We start from the raw sequence: 22,237 nt of genomic DNA, 5'->3' as shown, positions 1-22,237 counted from the left end.
ATCATCTTTTGAAATATATAGCTTCCCTTAGGGTGAAGAGCCAGCTCAACTAGTTTATTTTCCTCTGGAATTAAAAATGCATATGTATCTAATAGTTTTCAAGCAAAAAATGTAAATACTTATATCTGCTTTTAAAACTTAAAATTTTTCTATTTAATATAAATTTAGGAATTTAACAAATTATACAAGATAGGCTTCTGAAGACTCTCTTTAAAAAAAACTGAAATTAATTTGTTTTCAAGGAAGCATCTTTGGAGAGTCTTGGCTGAGAATTCAAGTGGGGTTTGAATTAATGTTCAGTGCTTGGGAAAAGAACTGTTAAGTAGAACGTTTCCTATCTCCAGGTAAGCACTACAAATATAAGCTATTTTCTGAAGACAAAATAGCCATCAAGGTCATGAAAACAATTCATAAAAAACGTTCATGGTTGGTCTACTTGAAAGAACCTAAAAACAAATCTCAGAACAGGACCCTTTCTGCAAATACTACAGTTATTCAACGTGAGATATGCCTAAGCATCTCCCCCTCCCATGCTAAAAGGGTCAGAAGATGCTGCCAGGAAATGGAGGGCATGTAATAAGGCATCAGCACTGTAGCAATGGCCCAACACTTGTTCACGAGGGGAAAGCATCAACTGGGAGAGGGGAAGGAAAAAGAAAAAGCAGAAGCCTGAAAAAAAAAAGTAATCTACACACTGTCATGTGTGCTTTCTGAGACGGAAGGGAAACCACAAAGAAAGGTAAATAAGTTAGATGCCGGAGGGAATCTTTGGAAGGGTGTGTGTGTGTGTGGGGGGGGGTGCTCGGGTCGAGGGGTGCAGAGCTCAGCAGCATCCAGGAGGGGACAGAGACCCCAAAGGGGGCTCAATGGTGCTCCCAAATCTCACAGCATCCTCCTAGAGCCCCCTACCCTGGCCCCTCTGCAGGAGACGCCGAAGGTGAATGGGGAGGGTGTCGGGAAGCTCCCCGCCCCCACTTGCCCGCAGGACTCTTACCTTTGCCGCTGAACCTCCAAGGTGAAGCCAGTGCTGGTCTGCGTGGGGCTGAGGAGCCCCTGTGGTGTCGGGGGGGCGCCTTTGCCCCCCAGCCCGGACATACCCGCGGCGGCGGCGGCCCCGGCGGCGGCGGCGGCGGGGGGCGCGGTGAGCGGAGCGGGCGAGCCCAGCTGACCTCCGAGCAGCAGTAGCTGAGGCAGAAAGACGCCGCCTCGAGCGCCCGGGGGTTCGGCTTCGCCGCGGGCCGGCGGCAGGGGGCTGTCCTTGGGCAGCTGCAAGAGCAGGGCCGGGGCTGGGGGAGGCCCGTTGGGGGCCCCGGGACGGGACTGTCCGACGGCAGGAGGCAGCGGGTGCCCGGCTGGGGACTCCCCGGCCGCCGCCGCCTGTCCGGACGCATTCTCATCGTGAGTCTGAGGCGGGGGCTTCTCGCCGCCAGGGAAGAGGCTGGGGGGCCGGCCATCCAACGAGATGTTGTTGAGGAAGAAGAGAGCGGCCTGTCGGCGTCGGGAGTCACCCCGCTTCCTCAGCTGCGGCGGGTGGCGGGGCGCTGGGTGCTCCCTGGGGGTCGGCGGGGTCGGCGGAGGCTTGGAGGACGAGCCGGTGCCTGTGGCGGCGGCGGCGGAGGCAGAGGCGGCTGAAGAAGAGCCACCCGCCGCGGCCGCAGCCATTCTCTAAATGAGCCGCAGCGGCCCCAGCCGGCCGGAGTGGCCCGGTCGGGAACGCGCACACCCATCGCCCATTGGCCCCGGCGCGTGGGCATGCAAATCAGAGGATCTTCTGAGGCATTCTATTGGGTAGCATGGCACGGGGGGCGGGCCAAGCCCTTCTCTGGGGAATGCTCTTCTGGGTCCTAGAGGCTATTGGGATTGGTCTTGAGGGAGCGGCTGGGCCGCCCGCCCGTCCCCCCTACGGGGATAGATCAGCGGCCAAGTGGCTAGGCGGGTTGGGAGAGCGCCAAGACTCCCTGCGCCTCCCGCGTAGTGGGTTTGAATCCAGGTCTGGGGAGGGGTGCAGGCACTGTAGTCGTAGCTGATGCTCCTGCCCTTGCGAGAGATGGGAGCTTTCGCTCACTTCTTAGTCTGCAGGTGGGAGAGCCCTTTGTTGTTGAGGGCTGGGAAAGGAGCGGATTTCATCTCCCGCTTCCTTTTTTTTTTTTTTTGCTTCTCCCGCACTGGGCTAGAGGAGTCGGGGCTGCTGGTTTGAAGCTGGCACTGACCTTTTGAGGGGGAAGGAACCTAGCACTTCCTCGTTTGTTTACAGAAAACAAAGGAACTACTACACACGTTTGATAATACTATGATAATATTGTTATTCATAAATTATTCAATAGTGATAATGACGATATTGATCTACATCACCTTTCTTCAGTCCCTTCAGTTTAAGGGCAGAGGACGATACTGAGTTCCAAAGATAAGTGACTTGCCCAAAGTCACACCAAGGGGGCGGCTAGGTGGATCAGTGGATAGAACTCTGAGCTAGCAAGACCCAAGTTCAAATTCATACACCTTGTGAGGATCAAACAAGACAATGTTTATAAGATACCTGGCACGTAGTAGGTGTTTTGTGAAAACAAACATACACATACATATATGTGCATACACACACTTGGAAGCTGAATGCTATATAACTGCACTAGAGCCTAGAGATGCTTATGCCACTCAACAGTCTTCCAGTGAGATCTATTATACTGTATGTGTACACACGTGCACGTGTGCACATATGTACAGTGCAGACACATGCATATGTATCTGCGCATGTATGCACATACATGCGTTCACATATATGCGTGCATGTGCATACACATATAGGTATAAATAGATATATAAGTACACCTGGAAGAATGTGAAGAAGATAGCAAAGATGAACATCTTTGTTCATCAAGATACTTGATATCTTTAATATATATATATATTATTGTATGCATATATCTGTTTAAACTGTATGAAGGAGAAGGGTGTGTATATCTATCTATATCTAGCTATATCCATATCTATAAAATCATAGTACCCCTTCATACAGCTAGTTTAGAGGTAAAGCTGGGACCAGAACCCATACCTTAGACTCTGAGTCCATTATACACCATTATTCTCTTTTGTCATAAGGTGTGTTGTTTTGAACTCTTATCCCCACTAGTTTTACTTATGGAAGTAGTAGAGAAACCTCACCATGAGGCTATGTTGAGTGGCCAATAGTGTCTCTAGAAGTATCTCTAGGTTCCAGTGCAATTATTATTCTATAACATTCAGCTTCCAAATTTTTAAATGGCTTATTTCCAGGAAGTAAAGGGAACCTTTATGCAGTTGTCCTGACTTCCTTGTTCTTCTCAAATCTCCTGCCTGTTTTGGTCCAGCAGACTTTAATGTCCAGATCTTAGATTACCTACAGGACTGGACTCCACTGAGGAGACCTGGAAAGTGACTAATGAATAGATCCCATTAGCAATTGACTGTGGTTTTGGAACTGTAGGATACAAATGTTGGAGGGGACCTTAAAGCCCTCTCAATTTGTAGATGAGGAAACAAGCTCAGGTAGACTTGCCTAAATTCTTGTATGTTGTTTATCACAAAGCTGGGTTTGGGCCCAGGTTCTAGTACACTTTCTGCCTCACCATACCTCCTTCAGGTATTTTCTTACTGTATATTTTCTTTTCCATTCTCTGAGTTCTTGATTCTCCCAGTTATCATATATTTGTGACAGAAGGTGGTGGCACAGATAATTCCAAAGAGTGAGAAATTTAAAAATCACTTGTAATTGGATTTGGAATGCCAATTTTCTGTAGAATACTAATGTGCAATTATGGGCAACTCAGAAACCTTAATGGTTTGGGGAAGGGATGGAAAGAGGTCTGATTGGGGTTTAGAAAAGGCCAGGGATAAGTTGCCAATGGATAATAGAGAGTTGACAGTGTTTCCATTTCTGAGCTTTTTATTTTTGGTTAGGAAGAATAATAGCAAGGTTACAATTTGGCATCTCTTAACTGCCCCACTGAAGCCACTATCAACCCCTCTGCTGCCCCACCCATCCCTGCTGCCCCTCCCATCCCACCTCCCCCGCCCCCAACCTGGTTGAAATGAAGATGAGCATTGCTTGTGAATGATCAGAACTATCCTTTAATAGCATGAATGTATGAAGGGACAAGCTGTTCCCTACTTCTCCCTTGATCTTTACCACTCCCCCAATTAATTTAAACAAAAAGTAGGCCTAGGGTCTATGACAACTATTTGCACATAGGCATTGACTGTCAATACAGACTTATTAATATATACACACACATGTGCCCAGCTTTCAACCAATATATCTACAAATATTTATGAATAATAATCTCTAGCACTTATATAGTGTTATAACATCTGCAAAGTTGCTTTACAAATATCTAATTTTATCCTCACAGCAACCATGGGAGATAAGAGCTATTATTATTCCCTTTATAGATGAGGAAAACTGAGGTAGACTGTGGTTTAAATGACTTGCCTAGGGTCAAACAGCTAGTAAATGTCTGAGGCTAAATTTGAACTCAGGTCTTCTTGACTCCAGCTCCAGTAATCTATCTACTGTGTCACCTAGTGGCCTCACACATTAAGCACCTAATATATGCCAGGTTCTGGGACTACAAGGACAAAAGTGAAGTAGTCAGGGGGGCAGCTAGGTGGTGCAGTGGAAAAGTACTGGTGCTGGATTCAGGAGGACCTGAGTTCAAATTTGACCTCAGACACTTGACACTAGCTGTGTGATCCTGGGCAAGTCACTTAACCCTCATTGCCCCTCTCCCCCCAAAGTGAAATAATCTCCATCCTTGAAGAAAATACAGTCTACACAGGGAAGACAACATGTACATGTGGAAGAATATACAAAATATATTACAAGTAGATATGTTAATTTGAGGGGAGAAAGGACACTAGTAGCAGAGTACTTCATGGAGAAGGCAACACTTAGCAGTGAATTAAAGGAAACTAACAAGGGATTCTAAGAAGCAGGGATGAGGAGAAACTAAATTCCAGGCCTGCTGGACCACCAATACAAAGGTCCAGAGGTGGGAATCAGATTGCTTTGTATGAAAAACAGTAAGGAAGGGGCAGCTAGGTAGCTCAGTGGATAAAGCACCAGCCCTGGATTCAGGAGGACCTGAGTTCAAATCCGGCCTCAGATACTTGACACTTACTAGCTCTGTGACCCTGGGCGAGTCACTTAACCCCAATTGCCCCACAAAAACAAAACAAAACAAAACAAAAAAACAGTAAGGAAGCCAGTTTAGTTGGACTGTAGTTTGCATGAAAGGGAGTAATATGCAATAAGACTAGAAAGGTAGAGGCTGTGATGAGCTTTAAATGTCAAGTGGAAGAGTTGGCATTTGCTCCTGTATTGAATAGGGAACTCCCAGAGTGTATTGAGTAGGCAGGGGAATCATAGATTTAGATCTGGAAGGGACCTTAGAGGCTGGTGCCATCATAAGATCTGTATGTTAGGAAACTGCTTAAGCCGGTGTAGGGAGAGACTTGAGGCAAGGATGATGATTAAGGGGACCATTGTTTAAGAAAACATAGTAAGGGGGCAGCTAGGTGGCATAGTGGATAGTGTACTGGCCCTGGAGTCAGGAGGACCTGAGTTCAAATTTGGCCTCAGATACTTAACACTTACTAGCTGTGTGACCCTGGGCAAGTCACTTAACCCCAATTGCCTCACCAAAGAAAAAAAAAAAGAAAACATAATAAGGGAAAATTCATCTTTGATTCATCTTTGTATGGCGCCTTAGGTGACCCAAGTTCTTATTCATCATTTCTTAACCTTTTTTTCTACATTATAGACCCAGTTATGGACTCAGAGTGTTTTTAAATTCACAAAATAAAATGCATGGGATCATAAGAGAAACCAATTATGTTGAAATAGTTACCAAACTATATTTAAAAATAAGTCTGCTGATACGAGGTTAAAAACCCCCATTCTAATCCTTCTCCCATAGCCCCTTAGAACTTAGTATGTGACATTGGGCAAATGCTTTTTTAAGGACCTCAGTTTTCTCATATGTGAAATGAGAGGGTTGGGCCAGATGAACATTGACTGGTGCTTCATGTTCTCCTCTGTCCATTCTGTTTAGCCCTAACTACTGACCTTTGGAGAGAGATAATTTCTCTCCAATCATCCTTCCAATTCCAACATTTTTGGATCTGTTATTGAGCACTGGATTTTGAAGAGATGTGTGACTGAGCTCATTCACAGAGGATCGGATATGTCACTGTAGATTGAGTCCTAGACACATTCCAACATCATGCAGATCCCCCTTTTTTTGAGCTCCTCAGGTCACTTGAGTCTAGGCCAGGGTTTCTTGTTTTGTTTTGTTTGGGGGCAGGGCAATGAGGGTTAAGTGACTTGCCCAGGGTCACACAGCTAGTTGTTGTCAAGTGTCTGAGGCTGGATTTGAACTCAGGTCCTCCTGAATCCATGACCAGTGCTTTATCCACTGTGCCACCTAGCTGCCCCTTAGGCCAGGGTTTCTTAAACCATTTTTGTGTCATGGACACCTTTGGCAACCTGGTGAAGCCTATGGATCCCTTCTCAGAATAATGTTTTTAAATGGATAAAATAAAATACATAGAATTACCAAGGAAGCCAATTATATGAAGTAATGATGAAATATTTTTTCTCATCCAAATTTACAGAGCTCCTGAAATCTATCCAATTCCCAGGGCTAATATGAAGCCAAATGAGATAATGTTTGTAAAGTGCTTGACCTATAATAGGAATTTAATAAAGAGATGCCCTTTGGAGTTAAGAATCCCTGGTCCCTACTTACATAGTAGATTCAAACTCATAGGGCCTGTGTTAGACCCTGAGAATGCCAGATGCTATATACTCTTTGTCTGAAGGACCTATGGATTTTTGTCTGGAATATGGACCTCAACTGCAGGATCCCCCTATCTCCAGAAATTTAGGGAACCCAAACAAATCAAGAGGAGCTCTCAACAACTCTTTTAGCAACATGGTCTTCAGCTGGAGTTACCCAGACCAAGCAGAGAGCAACTTGGAGCACCTGATCAATTAGACAGAGGTATCGCACCACTCTGTAGAACCTGACCTGGCTCATTGGTTCCCATACTCTCCAGACACTATACCATGAATGTTACCAAAGGTCAGCCAGTCTGACATCTTCTTCAGTAACACCAGTCTTTTCCACTGATCCCACCTATTTGATTTCTCCTTTCTTTCTTTCTTACTTATTTTCTTTCTTTCTTTTTTCATTTTTTTTTTGTGTAGGGCAATGAGGGTTAAGTGACTTACCCAGGGTCACACAGCTAGTAAGTGTCAAGTGTCTGAGGCTGGTTTTGAACTCAGGTCCTCCTGAATCCAGGGCTGGTGCTTTATCCATGATGCCACCTAGCTGCCCCCCTGATTTCTCCTTTCTAACCCAGACACTTATAGAACTGCTGGAATTGATTTCTAGTATATTGCTCTACCTATATTCCTCCATTCTGGTATCCTAATTCCTAATACCATGCCTCTAAATATATCGGGTACAATCAAAAAGCATCCTTCAGCGCACAAAGACTTTTACTCTCTGGTTGGGAGCATTGATTAGAGTTGGGGCCTGCAGTACTGCTAGCTGCCATAATGACCTCAGGCCTTTGGCAAAGTCAGAAGAAATGCTGTTCTTGAATCTGATGAGGGCATTTGTCCTTCTGCTGTGAGTGGTTTTGGCTCAGATCCCTGGAGCGTGGAGGACACTTGTGCAGGGTTTTGTTGAAACATTGGCTTCTGCAGTGAATGAGTTTGATCTAGGGCCAAGCAAACTGAATGTTTGCTCTGACCCCAAAGAAGAAAGAGAAAGCCTCAGCCAGCCTGAACAGCATCTCTTTTCTCACTTGTTTCCATGCTGAGTTGTTCTAGTCACAGAATTCTCAGACATGGCTCCTTGGCAGCCAGAAGGGTTTTGCACTTCAGGCTGAGGTTCCAGTCTTTAAGGCCATCAGCTCAAACCTCCATTGCTATATACTCTCCTATACTGTTAACCATCAGAAATGAGTTCCTGGTTTCATTTAACTAATTAACATCAATTAGCTCTTACAAAGGGATATTTACTGAAAAGATATAACAAGAGCCAAATTTATAAACATTTTCTCATCAATACCAGTGGGTAAAGTCTCCCCCATACCACCTTGAGCCTGGGGGAGAGAGGGCTCAGACAGTGCACTTTCTACATAGTATTTGCCCCAAGTTCCTTTATAAATGTGGTGTAACTTACAGTTGGGTGAGATTGAATCTCTGCTACTGCCTGTTAGGCAGTAGCAGATCAATTGTAAGTTACGCCACATTTATAAAGCTGGGGCAGGTTGCTTTGGATTTCAGTTCTTACCATCTGGTTTCTGGAAAATCCTGGCATTAACTCCTAGACTTTGGGTTGCTTGCCCTGCTGACCATTGAGGTTTACAAGGTCATAGCCATCTCCAATTTCCTTGCAGGGGAGAAGGGCACAGGTATGGTCACGGTGGGAAAATAAAGGCCTGAGGCCTCTCCACCAAAGGCTTAGCCTCCTCATTCCAACATAGGTAGATAGGAATAATGATCCCCTTTTTGAATGTACCTCAGTTCTGTCTACAAAACAAATCAACACTTCAGAATGTCTGGGCATGTTCCATATTGGGGATCAGGGCACTTCCTTTTCCTATCATCATTTTTACATGTGGATTGACCCCCATTATGCCTATATTATTTTCTTCTTTTAGGGTTGTCCTCTCACTTTCTCTCTGTTCCTCTGAATTTATTATGTCTCCAAAAGATGCATTGCTCAAATAAGTTTTCAAATACATTTCTGTGCTCGGATCCCAGTTCTTTCATAAAACCTTCCTGGATTTCTCCCAGTGTGCCCTGCCCTTTTAGACCTCACAGCAATTACCATACATGCCACTCATTTGGTACTTGCCTTAGACTGCCTTGGTAGTGGTGGGGACACACTTGGCATCTCAGGGTCCTCTGACAGGAGGGTAGGAATAAAGCATTGTGAGAAGCTGAGCTCTTGGGAGAGGGGAGAGGATGGTCAGGAAAAACTCTGCCAGCCTTGCAGTTTTGCCAGAGTTAGCCCTGGACAGTGCCTACTATGCATCATTGAAGTGAGACTGCAATTTAAAGAAAAATGATGGATGAGAACTGCCTCTCCCTGGAGCCTCAAATAGCAATTTTCATGTTTGGAACAATCATCACAAAGTAGATTCTAGGGACAAACAACACTATACACATGTCCTCAGATCAACCATGGGACTAGTGGCTAGGGCATGACTCCATAAAGTAGAGTAAGAGAGGCCAGGAGATTAGCCCCTACAGGCCTGGGACCCTGAGATGCCTTGAGGCTGCGGCAGGGTAAGCCACTCACCTGGAAAGAATTCACTTGTTATTTGGTGGTAGTGAAGACATGATTTATCTGTTAATTTCCTAGTTTAACTAATTATCTTTTTCTAAAATAAATTTTTACTGACATCTTGTATTATTACATTGTCTCAATTTCTGCCTGTGTCTCCTCCCTTTCCCCCTCCTAGAGAGCCATTCTACATAACAAAGAAGTTAGGAAGAAAATTAAATAAGAAGAAATAAATAAGAAAGCAATAAAAATATTTTAAAAATCTGACACGTAAAGTTTTGCCTATGTAGGTTGTATAAGTCTACATAAATATTGTCTATAATTAGGTTTGCCTAAATTTGACTCACAGACAGGTGTAAAAAGAGATATATCTGGAATCTCACTCACCCCTCTCTACAGGAGACTTTATTTCTGCCTGGATGGAAGCAAAGGATTGAGACCGTAAAGTAGACTGTTGTGTTCTTCTCACAGAGTGGATACTGGAGTGGAATTATACTTGTCTCCACCCCGATCCTTCTAATCTAGGGAAAATGCTTTCTTGATCTCTATCTTTTAACCAAAGGAGTGCCCCAAGCTATATCCAAATACTTGATTCCCTTCTCAACAACTGCTAGTTAAGTAAAGACCATCACAATAGTAGAGACTAAATCCATTTTCCCTAAACCAATAGCAAGCAGAAATCATAGAAGTTATACAGATTGGAATATACTGAATGTGAACAAAATGAATGAACTCTCCCATTGGGAACAAGATGACTTAGTCAAGGAAAAGAACTCCCAATGTCATCCAAGGGGAAATTCCCCAAAGTCTCTAGTGGGGAAAGCTGAAAACAGCATGAAAGCAAACATAGGCTCCCCTACATGTAAACTTCTTCCCAAAGTTTTTTCTCTTTCCAGGGGTCTTTCCCAGAAGACAGAAAAAGAACTCTGCTCTCCCAAGCTCCTGCTAATTGCCTTTTTTTTTTTTTTTGCAGGGCAATGAGGGTTAAGTGACTTGCCCAGGGTCACACAGCTAGTAAGTGTCAAGTGTCTGAGGTCATATTTGAACTCAGGTCCTCCTGAATCTAAGGGCCAGTGTTTTATCCACTGTATCACCTAGCTGCCCCAGCTAATTGCTTTTCATACAGGCACAGAACATTGAAAAATCATTCTCTCCACCAATGAGTTTAGTCTTATGCAGCCTCCAACCTCCAGTTACAGACAATATACACAATGTTCCATACCCAGAGGATCCCCACCTCCAACTCTGAAAGAAATCTGGGGGAGGTGTCTTCTTATATCTCTTCCTTGTGGCCAAGATTGTTCTTTGTAATCTGGTAACATTTCAATTGTTTCATGTTTTTCTTCCCTTTTACATGTTAGCAAATTATTCTTGCTTATTAGTTTTTATGTTGTTGCATAAATGAACATAATAGTCTATTTATACATGTAACAAAATGTGAAATTATAAAATCTTTTAAAATAATATTATTTTATATTATTTATGTAGAAATTTATATAATATTTATATAAATATTATATAATTTATATTATTTCTAATTATTCATATTATTTACACTATTTGGATTTATTTATAATTATTATTTTAAGATAAATAATAAGTATTTTCGTACTCTCTGAATTCAGTACCTTGGGAAAAGACCTAATTATCCAGGCCTAATTATGACTCTGCCTTCCATCATACTAGTGAAGAACACCATGCCTTTCAGGATATTCTAGACCCCTTCAGCCCTGTTCCTTACCCACCACTAAATCTCATTAGCACAATGATAAATGTGAGGTGGAAAGCTGTGGATCTGAGACCCTCCACCTCTAGGGTGCCTGTTTCCTTGTCATCTGAAGTCTTGAATCTGACAATAATAATGATGATGATGATAATGAATGTTGGCTGACATTTAAATAGTATTTTAAGGTTTGCTAAGTGTTTTACATACATTATTTCCTTAGATCTTGGTGCCAGAGTAAATTGTATACCAATGAGATGTGCCTCTTCCTTGTTTTCTTTTTTTTTTTTTTTTGTGGGGCAATGAGAGTTAAGTGATTTGCCCAGGGTCATACAGCTAGTGTCAAGTGTCTGAGGCCAGATTTGAACTCAGGTCCTCCTGAATCCAGGGCTGGTGTTTTATCCACATTGCTACCTAGCTGCCCCGAGATGTGCCTCTTTCTTGATGAGGGAGCTAGTACTTTGTGTTGACAAGTGCTTGCACTTCCATTTCTTTTTTTTTTTTTAGGCAATTGGGGTTAAGTGACTTGCCCAGGGTCACACAGCTAGTAAGTGTCAAGTGTCTGAGGTCAGATTTGAACTCAAGTACTCCTGACTCTATCCACTGCGCCACCTAGCTGCCCCTTGCACTTCCATTCTAAGGAAAACCCTTCTACTCATGGTTTGGGAAATGGTAGAATTTGGTTCATTAACTTTCTTTGAGTAGAGTGAAAACCTTTCAGTTTGGTTCATCCCAATGTAAGCAGGTTAGGAAGTGTGGAGATTTCATTTAGGAGCCAGAGTGACTACATATTAGTTTCATCAACCTGCAGGTTAGAGGGTACTTAGAGATCTTGAAATATTTGGCAGCTATTCTAGGGATGTCCTTCCCTACCTAGGAAATGCAACATTGTATTAGCTGTGTTAAGACTCTGAGAATGCCTAACTTGATGGAAAAGATTAGCCTATAGTAAAAACTGATTACTATCTCACTTTGGGCTATGAGGGTGTTCTCTCGGTGCTGATAATTGGTGTAGTAGGTAACTGGAAGCTGGCTCCTGGATGATTATTACAGAATGTAGACTGGAGTCTGAGTGTGACAGGGTATTACTCTTTGTTTTCAGTAACTATATGAAAGCCAAGGGAGTCTGAGTCAGTCTGTGTGTCAGCAGGGTATGAATCAATGTGTCTTGTGAGCAACTGAGGGCTTTATTTGGGTAAAGATTCTTAAGCAATTTGAGGGCATGGATAGACAGAAGGTTGTGGTTCTGCACTTAGATGAATCTCCATTTAGAGAATTCGGGAGTAATTGAGAAGTAAGGCTGTGAAGATGTTAACAGGAGTGATCCCATAGAGAATGTTGCCGTGGCTCCCTGGGGATGGGCACAAGCATTGGGCTCTTGCTGAGGAACAGGCACTTCACTTTACTGATATGACAAAGAACATCCTGATTGGTCCTCATGTTTTCCTGTGGCTTGATACTGAGTCCATGGGAATAGAATCTTGAGAAGATACCTTATTCCACAGTAAACTATAACAACTATAAGAAGGTCTACTCCCTCTCTCTTAGATTAGAAATTAAACTGTCCTGGGTGAAAGTTTCTACCATGGGGAATTCTGGCCAAAAATATCTTAGGCGGATCCCTGTAATATGTAGGGCACCTAGAATTTCTCCAGTAGATCCCATAAAAAACAATAGGGCATTTCAAATGGAGGTCCAAACTCACTTCCACTTAGGTAGATTAAAAACAAGAAAGAAATCAGACTCTGATAAACTCCCAAAATGTGGGGTCTGCCCAAAAGGAATTAATCACTTGGAATTGACAGGAATCAATCCCCCCCCCCCCCCGCCACCTCCTTCATATACCAGAAGAGCCTCTAAAATGTGAATCATGTCTCACAGTGGCTGGTTCTCACAAGGGGCATAATTCTGGGCTCAAGCTGACCAAAATTCATCTGGGAATGACCTGGCAACAAAAAGATGGGATCAAGCTTTTCTGGAGATCTCTGGTTTATTATGTTTCCATCCCAGAGTAGAACACCAGGGAAAATCTCCAAAAATCAAGCTTGGGTATGGCTCACATATTGGGTCTTCCCATAAAGGATTAACAGGTCTTATAGACTACTGGGGTGGGAGCAGTTATACTCAGTTTTGCTGGATAGGTTATTCTCAGTTGTAATTCCAGCTTTTTGGCCTCTCAGAATATCATATTCTAAACCCCACACTCCTTTAATGTGGTAGCTGCTAAATATTGTAAGGTGTTGACTGTGGCTCCATAGTATTTGATGGCTTCTTGAAGTATTTTTTCCTTGACCTAGGAGCTCTGGAATTTGGCCATAATATGCCTGAGAGTTTAATTTTGGGATCTCTTTCAGGTGGTGATTGGTGGATTCTTTCAATTTCTATTTTACTCTTTGGTTGGAGGATATTGGGGAAGTTTTCCATGACAATTTCTTGAAATATGATGTGTAGACTCTTCTTTTTTTTATCCTGGCTTTTACATATTTCAATAATTCTTAAATCATCTCTACTTTATTTTCCAGGTCAATTATTTTTCTTATGAGATAGTTCACTTTCCCCCCCTATACTTTGGATTTTGTTTTATTGTTTCTTGATATCTCATAGAGTCATTAGCTTCCACTTGCCTAATTCTTTTTTTGGGTAAATTATCTTTTGTACTTCTTTTTTCATTTGTCTAATTCTGGCTTTTAGGTGCCTATTTTTGGTGCCTCTTTTACCAAGCTGTTAATTGTTTTTTATAATTTTCTTACTTTGCTGCCATTTCTTTATCTAGTTTTTCCTCTACCATTCTTATTTGATTTTGAAAAATTTTTTAGCTCTTCCAGGAATTCTTGTTGGGCATGTGTACAAATAGCATTTCTCTTTGAAGTTTTTCTTGTAGCTGTTTTAACTTTGTTATCTCCTCTAGAGTTTGTGTCTTGATTTTTCCTGTCACCACAATAGCTTTTTATGGTTAGGTTCTTTTTTGTTGTTTGCTCATTTCCCTACCTTACTTGATTGGGCCCTGTTTCCAGCTTCGGGTGGGGATGGGAGAGGAGGGACACTGTCTTAAACTTCAGGCTTTTTTGTACTGCTGTTTTTAGAGCTAGTTCTGGGGGGTTGGAATTTTTTAGGTGTTTCCAAGGTGGTGTGATCTGGGGAGAGGTGTATTCACTGCTCTCCTGGTCAGCATTCTGGTCCTTAATCAGGAAGGGTCCCTGATCCTTTAGGACCAGAAGCAATATTTCCTTGGGGTTCCTGATCCATTGGGGCTGGAAGTGATACTGCCATTAAGGCCTTCCACTCCCTTGTGACTTTAAGTGCTCCTCCTTGCTCTTTAGCTATGACTAGAAGTAGGCAATGCCAGACAGGTGTCCCTCAGAGCTACCATTCCCTCTGTAAGGGGCTAAAATTCTAGCTAGTCTGTCTAAAATATCTAATGAGTGGTCACCAATAAATTATAAGCTTTAGCAATAGTTTAGACTTTTAAGCATTTATTAAGGGGAATAAGAATTTGGTGAAGAGAGAGAGAAAGGCCTAGATTCAGCTACCTATCAAAGGGAGCTACAGTTCTCCTGCTCCACTCTCCCCAAGAGTTCTGGCAAAAGAGAGTGAGAGCGCCAGCCTCGCCCCCTCTTCCTCCCACAAGCAAACGTCACTTCTTGATGCCAAAGAAAAGCCACATATCTTGCCCTCAGGCGCCTTCTCCTCATGATGGAGCTTTCCTACAGTAAGTCTCCAGCAGGTGGCGTCATTCTAATTGTTACACCTCTCTACCAAGAGTGCCCCTCTCTGCCTTTGAACTATGACTCAGAAGTGGGTATAGGCAATGGTATTGCCAAACAGTGTTTGGTCCTGCATCCAGTGCCACCACCTAGTCCACTGGCATTTCATCCATGTGGGCTCTGAGTTAGCCTCCTCCCCCATGTTACAAATCCTTCTTTCTGACCTCCTATGTTATCTTGGGCTGGAAGAATTTCTCCCTCTGACCTTTTTTTTTGGCTCTGCCACTCCAGAATTTGATTTGAGGTGTTATTTTAAAGTTGCTTGGAGGGGAACATTAGGATAGTTGAGCTGAGTGCTTTCTCTACTCTGCCATCTTGGTTCTGCACCTGGAAATTCCATACCCTCATTTCTAAACACTGCACCAGAGTTCCCTTTTGTTACCTTATAATTATTCTTCATTAGTTGTATCATCATGTGATCAAGATTAATAATGTTTGTGCTCTTGCAACATAAATGTTGGGCTATATGAAAACCATAGTCATTGGGCATGTGCATTAAAAGTCATCTTGAAACCATCATGAACCATCACAAATATTCTGTAGAAACAAACCTTATATTGCTGTTCAATGCAGTATTAGGGCTGTTTTCTGATTTAAACTTATCTTTTGCTTATGTTACTATTCTTCTATCTGAATTTTTCAGATTAACTTATTGGCACCCCTGATAAGTTGTTCAGCTTGATAGCTCAATATATAGAGCAAGGGGCATGAAGTCAGGAATACCTGAGTTCATAATTCAGACTTAGACACTTACTAGCTTCATGACCCTGGGCAAGTCACTTAATCTCTGTTTGCCTCAGTTCCTCATCTATAAAGTGAGCCAAAGAGGGAAATGGCAAGTCACTTAACCTGTTTGCCTGAATTGCCTCAACTGTAAAATGAAACTTTTACCTTCCAGTGTTGTGAGGATAAAATGAACTACTTTTTAAAAGTGATTAGTAGAATGCCTGGCATATAATAAGCTCCACATAAATGCTTATTCCTTTCTTTCCCTCCCTCCTCTTCTTCCTCCCTTAAGCTCCTAACCTTATACACACTCAGCAGAGTTTCTTTGAATGTGTAACTGGTATGCTGGTGATAGAAGAGAAGAAAGTAACATCTGAAGTGATTCTTTCCTTACAAAGGTGAGTTTATATATGAAATCTTGTAGAGAATAGTAAGCATATGAAGTTTTGCTGAATATTAATTCTTATAGAACGTCCCACAGAAAATATTAATAATTACTTTATAATCCATGTTTTATGATTTTTAGAGTTTTCATAATTATATAGTAAAAGTTTTATAATTATAATTACATAATATAAAATTTTAATTTAGTGCTTTGGGGAGGGAAAAGTTATCATTATAGTTATTGTAAACACTTAATGAATAAATCTGGATAGTTAGGTGGCACAATGGATAGAATGCCAGACCTGGAGTCAGGAAGAGTCCTCTTCTTGAATTCAAATTTGGCCTCAGACACTAGTAGCTGTGTGACCCTGGAGAAGTTACTTAATTCTGTTTGCCTCAATTTCCTCATCTGTAAAATGAGCTGGAGAAGGAAATGGTAAACCATTCTAGTATCTTTGCCAAGAATGGGATCACAAATAGTCAAACACGACTGAACAACAATGAATAAATCTAAAAGAATAATATGTGGGATATATTAAGTTGCCCTGGGGGCTCATAACATATTTTTCCAAGCACTGGGAACCACAGCTTCATGGGATTGTCCCTGTGTTGTCTGGAAACAGGCCACTGGCAGCATGTGTCCAGACAATGAGATTAAGGCATTCTGGGTCCTAATGCTGATCTCCACAGATGGGTTCTGGCTTGTGGAGATTATAGTGATGAAGCCCTGGCTGAAGTAGCAATATATTTGGCATAGTTTTGATCCCACCCTGATCTTTTTAGGAGCATGCTTGGAGTTAAAAATCATCCCAGAGATGATTGAATGAATAAGTGACTTTGAGAGCATGTATGAGTACATCTCTATCATCTTGTCAGGGTCCCATGATCGCTGACCACATTTGAGAGAGTAGGGAAGAACTCAGAAGATGTTGTCAAAGGTTAACACAGCACCATCACTGTCGGGGCCCTTCTATATTCTTTATGCTTGAGGTATTGGACAGCTTAGAATGTGACCTGACATGTAATTTACTAAAAGACACACAGTACAAGGAAACAGAGGCAAACACTCCCAGCTTGGTGCCAGGAAGCCTAGCTCTTCAGCACCGTAGTCTTTATCATCTCTCTCTCCTGCCCCCTGCTTCTGAAACAATCATCTTGCCCACAAACGAGTAGAATTTTTCAAACAGTAGAATGAAGTAGTTTTATAAATACTAGTTCTGAAATTCTGATATCTCTCTATTTTAAAAAGAATCTGCTGCCTTCAGGCTGCCTTAGAATGGAAGAGAGCCAGGCATCCTTCTCAGGGCTTATTGCCTGCAGTTAGTACTTGCTCACCTCCACAAATCAGTTACCTTGGCTTCTTTAATCTGACCATGCCCTTCTTGTGCTTTTCCTTCCTGGGAATTATCTATCCCATTTCTTTTCTCCCCACTGACAATAAAAACCAATTCTTATCCATTTTCTCAGGACTCTGATCGCAGTTAGCTAAAAAAAAAAAAAATATGGCCCTCTCTGGTCTCATTTTTCTGGGACACTGCTCCCAGCTAGCTTTTCTTGAGTCATCCTGTTAATAGGTGATAATTATTTAATGAGCTATACCTCTCAGAAACATAGTTGTTCTAGAGACACAGTCCAAAAGAATGAAGCTGTGATGGGGAAATCACAGGCATGTGGCAGAACATTGATGAAATACTTTGGTCGGCTAAACTGTAAAGAAAGGGGATATATCCTGTGAACTTTGTAGGGTGGGGAATGACCTGTGTATTAGTTTGAATAAATTAATGAATGAAAATGCATTTATTGCATGTTTACTATGTATTAAGGGACTAGGGAAAAGAAATGTAAACCAAGCAGACAGTCCCTGCCCTCAAGAAGCTCACATTCCATCGGGTGAAGACAACACATGAAGAAGATCCACAAAGGAGTCTGGGAATGCCACATAGTGGTGTGGTTTGAAAATGGTCTGGAAGTGTCCTGGAAGCCTGGTTTGTGGGCAAGATAAGTCAAAAACTCCTTTATCAGATGCCAGGGTTCTGGTGGGAGAGAAATGAGGAAAAGTCCAGAGTATAGGTGGCTTGCTTTGGAAATGGCTGAATATTGATTGTGAAATGATGGGAATTGTTTTAATTTGCCTTGTTTGTATTTTCTTGTTTTCTCCTTGATGGAAGAGGTGAAGTTTAAGACCTAGTTATAATGACCAAAGGTTTACATATTTTATAGGCTGGGTACTGGAATCTGCCCTTGCCAGCAGGATACTGCTGAAGAAAGAAAATTGCTGACAGTGAGCCTTGGATTGGAAGAATGGACCAATGTTTTTGTTACAGAGAGCCCAGTTGAGTGGATTCCAAAATTGGTTTGGGTGGACAAATACAAAGATAAAATACTCCTAACCGGCATTCATTAGCTTGGTGTTAGGATGACCACAGACCCCCCCCCCAAATGGATTTGATTTCTATCTCCCAGTTGATGATTTTTTTTTAAGTGAGGCAATTGGGGTTAAGTGACTTGCCCAGGGTCACACAGCTAGTAAGTGTTAAGTGTCTGAGGCCGGATTTGAACTCAGGTACTCCTGAGTCCAGGGCCGGTGCTCTATCTACTGTGCCACCTAGCTGCCCCCCAGTTGATGATTCTAAAGATATCTCTTAATGGTCAGAAGGGTCCAGTTGTTCCTCTTCCCTGCAAAGACTGGTTATTTTTCCACTTTGAGGAAAAGATGCCTGTCCACCTCCAGGGCCCAATGAGGGAGTAGAAACAAAGTGTACCAATCACAGTGGAGGAGTAACAGGCTAGTCAGGCTAATACCAGGGGAGTCGTAGAACAGGGCAGGTTAGGAAGTTTATAATCACCTAATTTAGGACAGGCTGGTTTTCATTTATGATTTACCAATGACCTTACCCTCTTGTTTCAATTCTGAATTTTTATACTCTTTTTAATTTTTATAATTAAACCCTAGAAAATGCACTCCTGTGATGTGGAATGCTTAGATCCAATGAGGAAGAGGAGGAGGAAGGTTGGTGTTAGGAAAGAAGACACAGGGGGCAGCTAGTTGGCACAGTGGATAAAGCACCAGGAGGACCTGAGTTCAAATTTGACCTCAGACACTTGACACTTACTAGCTGTGTGACCCTGGGCAAGTCATTTAACCCTCATTTCCCCAAAGGGGAAAAAAAAAAGTAAAGGAGACAGAGGAAGCACAGGTAATGAGAGTTCAGATGTGTCAGATCTCTGAGTCCTGATAGTCAAATTAGGGTGGACTCATTGTTAAATTCCCTCCCCTCCCCTCCCCTTCACCTCTCTTCTCCTCTTTTGGGTAATAAACATTTTTATTTAAAGTTTTAAATTCAAATTCTATCTCTCTTTCCCTCCCTCCTCTTCTACCTCCCTGAGGTGGTAAACAGTCAGATATAGGTTATACATGTGCAATTATATAAAATATTACCATATTAATAATTTTGTATAAGAAGACTTGAATAAAAGGAAAACAATGAAAGAAAGTGAAAATAGCATGCTTCAGTCTGTGTTCAATCAATATCAGTTTTTTTCTCTGAACATGGATAGTATGCTTCAACATTAGTCCTTTGGGATTGTCTTGGATCATTGTATTGCTAAGAGTAGTTAAGTCATTCACAGTTCTTCATCGAACTGATTGTTAAATTTTTTTTTCTTTTTGGGGCAATGAGGGTTAAGTGACTTGCCCAGGGTCACACAGCTAGTAAATGTCAAGTGTCTGAGGTTGAATTTGAACTCAGGTCCTCCTGAATGCAGGGCTGATGCTTTATCCACTGGGCCACCTAACTGCCCCCGATTGTTAAATTTTCAATGTGAGTCTCTTCAACCCAGAAAGCACTTACTATGTTCCAAGTACTTTTCTTAGTTCTGGGGATAAAAAGAGAAAAAACTCTCAGGGACCTCAAACTCTAATTGAGGGAGAAAACAAACACATTAAAGAGAATTTAGCCGCAGAGTTTATGGAGATGTCCAGAAGTCCTAAGGGCAGAGCAATAGGATAAATGGCAAGGTCTAGCAAGTCAGAAGAGAGAATCAGCATGTCTGGAGGGTGTAGAGCCCGGGCAGATGAGTAGGCCTGGTGCTGCTACATCTCACAGAAAGGATTAGAACTGGTAATTCCTAGATCATTGAAGCAATGTGAACAGGCTTCCTGCATGGGATGGGGTCTGGGCTGCCCAAGGATTTGGGGAGAAAGTGAAAGGAAAAGAAGAGAAGAGGCCACCCCTAGTGTCGGGTTATGCAGGTCGATAAGTTTTTTTTTTTTTTTTGGCAGGGCAATGGGGGTTAAGTGACTTGCCCAGGGTCACACAGCTAGTAAGTGTCAAGTGTCTGAGGCCGGATTTGAACTTAGGTACTCCTGAATCCAGGGCCAGTGCTTTATCCACTGTGCCACCTAGCCGCTTCCATTAATGAATGGAATACCCTCCTGAATGACTTAATTACTTAACTCCTTTCATGAGCACACAGTACTTGAGGAAGAAACTTTTAGCAAGGAATTTATAGGCATATTTGCTCCTACTACATTTCTGTAATTACTGATGTATTTATAAGCCTTACTTCCAAAGACTTCAAACTACTGTAATAGCTAGCATCTCATTTGTCTTTATAATAGCTTTATGAATGGAAGAAAGAGTTGACTGTATTGTTCTTATTTCATAGATGGAGCAACTGAGACACAGATGACAGGGCACCTGCCTGGAGAGGGAAGTTACTAAAGAAAATCTAAGAAGAAAAACTAAGAATCCATATACCAGACTGTCGTGGGTGGGTGTGGGGGTGAGGGTCCCAATGGGGTGATGAGTTCCATGAATCCAAAAGTCAAACATGAAAACCATATTTTTGGCTTTGGGAATGTAGAGCTAATTACATCTGTCGTGTTTTCTTGAATCGGAATTTATAGTATCACTACTTTTGTTTTGGCTCTTATAAATTCTCTTTTTATAGCTGGGATTTTTGACCTTTAATCCTTCTGTTCTCTTCAACTTAAAACTGGCTGGTGCAGTTAATAATGATTTGGAATGGGGGCTCTGACTTCTAGGTTCAGACTCCCAGTGGGTTACCCTCTTAGGCTCTCTTGTGTCACTGATCGTGGATGAATTGCCTGAATTACCCCTGGGGATCTTGGTGAGATGGAGAACTTCAGATGTCCTATGTGTGTCAAGGTCTCTGCTGGGATTGCTTCCTGATTCCTCAAGGTAAAACTTCCTGTAGATACTTTGAAGATTGGGGCAGGACTCTTAAAGATTTGCTATCAGGGAAGCTCTCTTTTACTTATAACCTCCCATGCCCAACTCTGTGACTTTCTCTAGAAATCACCTGCCATTCCATGGTAGCCCTGGATTATGGAAGATGGAGATTGACTTCAAACCATAGTTCTGTGGGGGAATAATTGGTAGCCAAAGTAGTTGCGTCTGCATCTTAGGAAAGGGGAAAAAAAAGTATTTTGAAAGACAAAATGGCCCTAAATGGCATTGGCTAAGTTAGGTAAACCTTAGACCTCCAAAGGTCTAAGGTCACAACTCCCCAGATTATGATTCTTCAGATATCTCTTAATGGGCATAAGGGTCCAATTGCTTTTCTTCCCCTAAAAAGACTAGTTACTTTTCCATTGTGGGAATTAAATTTGATTTTCTGGAACTCAACCCATAGATACCACAATAGTTCAGTGAATCCATGATCTTATCAGTGTGGATATTCCTTCTATTTGTGCAGTTCATAGCCTCTCCATACCTTTTCATACTCTGCAATTCTTGTCAATCTGTAAATCCCCCATAGAGCATCTACCCTATACACCAAAGGACTTCCTCTAATTCTTTTAACATTCCCTGAATGCAACATTTAGGCTATCCAGCCCCCACCTACACGACCAGTCTACCTCCTTTGGGGAGTCATACATTGCTTTAATGATGGCTGTAGCCTATTGGCACCTACCATGTCTAGGTTTTTGTGACACTACTCTTTCCTGGATCTTCTCTCAGTTATCTGACCACTACTCACTCTCCTTTGCTGGATCTTCATCCACCTCACACCTGTTAATAGGGCTCTGTCCTGGGCTCTTTCTCTTCTCCATATACACTATTTCATTTAGTGATCTCATCTGCTCCCATGGATTTAATGATCATCCCTATTTGATGATTCTCAAATCTATTTCCATAACCCTAATCTCTATGCTGACTTCCAGGCTCACATCTCCGCCTGTCTTCTGGATCCCTTGAACCAGATGTCCTGTATGAGTCTTAAATTCAGCACATTCAAAACTGAACTCATTGTCTTTCCTCTAAAGTCGTACCTCC

At 42.2% G+C, this 22,237-nt stretch overlaps 1 protein-coding gene and 1 long non-coding RNA gene across 4 annotated transcripts in view; one reads left to right on the top strand and one right to left on the bottom strand.

Annotated features, from left to right (window-relative positions):
- CABLES2 (Cdk5 and Abl enzyme substrate 2) overlaps positions 1-1,662 on the bottom strand; it is a 44,740-nt gene extending 43,078 nt beyond the window's left edge. For all 3 annotated transcript variants that reach the window (XM_043985990.1, XM_043985991.1, XM_043985992.1), the window contains exon 1: positions 995-1,662. In XM_043985990.1, the coding sequence (XP_043841925.1) occupies positions 995-1,662 (668 nt within the window). The remainder of the gene's footprint in view (positions 1-994) is intronic.
- LOC122742024 lies at positions 590-21,130 on the top strand. The gene is made up of 3 exons (XR_006354895.1): positions 590-739; positions 18,156-18,267; positions 20,604-21,130. It is a non-coding gene; the product is annotated as an uncharacterized LOC122742024 (long non-coding RNA).
- The last annotated feature ends 1,107 nt before the right edge of the window (positions 21,131-22,237 follow it).

This window comes from Dromiciops gliroides, chromosome 2 (assembly GCF_019393635.1).
Source record: "Dromiciops gliroides isolate mDroGli1 chromosome 2, mDroGli1.pri, whole genome shotgun sequence".
NCBI lineage: Eukaryota > Metazoa > Chordata > Mammalia > Microbiotheria > Microbiotheriidae > Dromiciops > Dromiciops gliroides.
The sequence above is the reverse complement of the archived record's forward strand: the minus strand, read 5'-3'. Positions and strand labels throughout refer to the sequence as shown.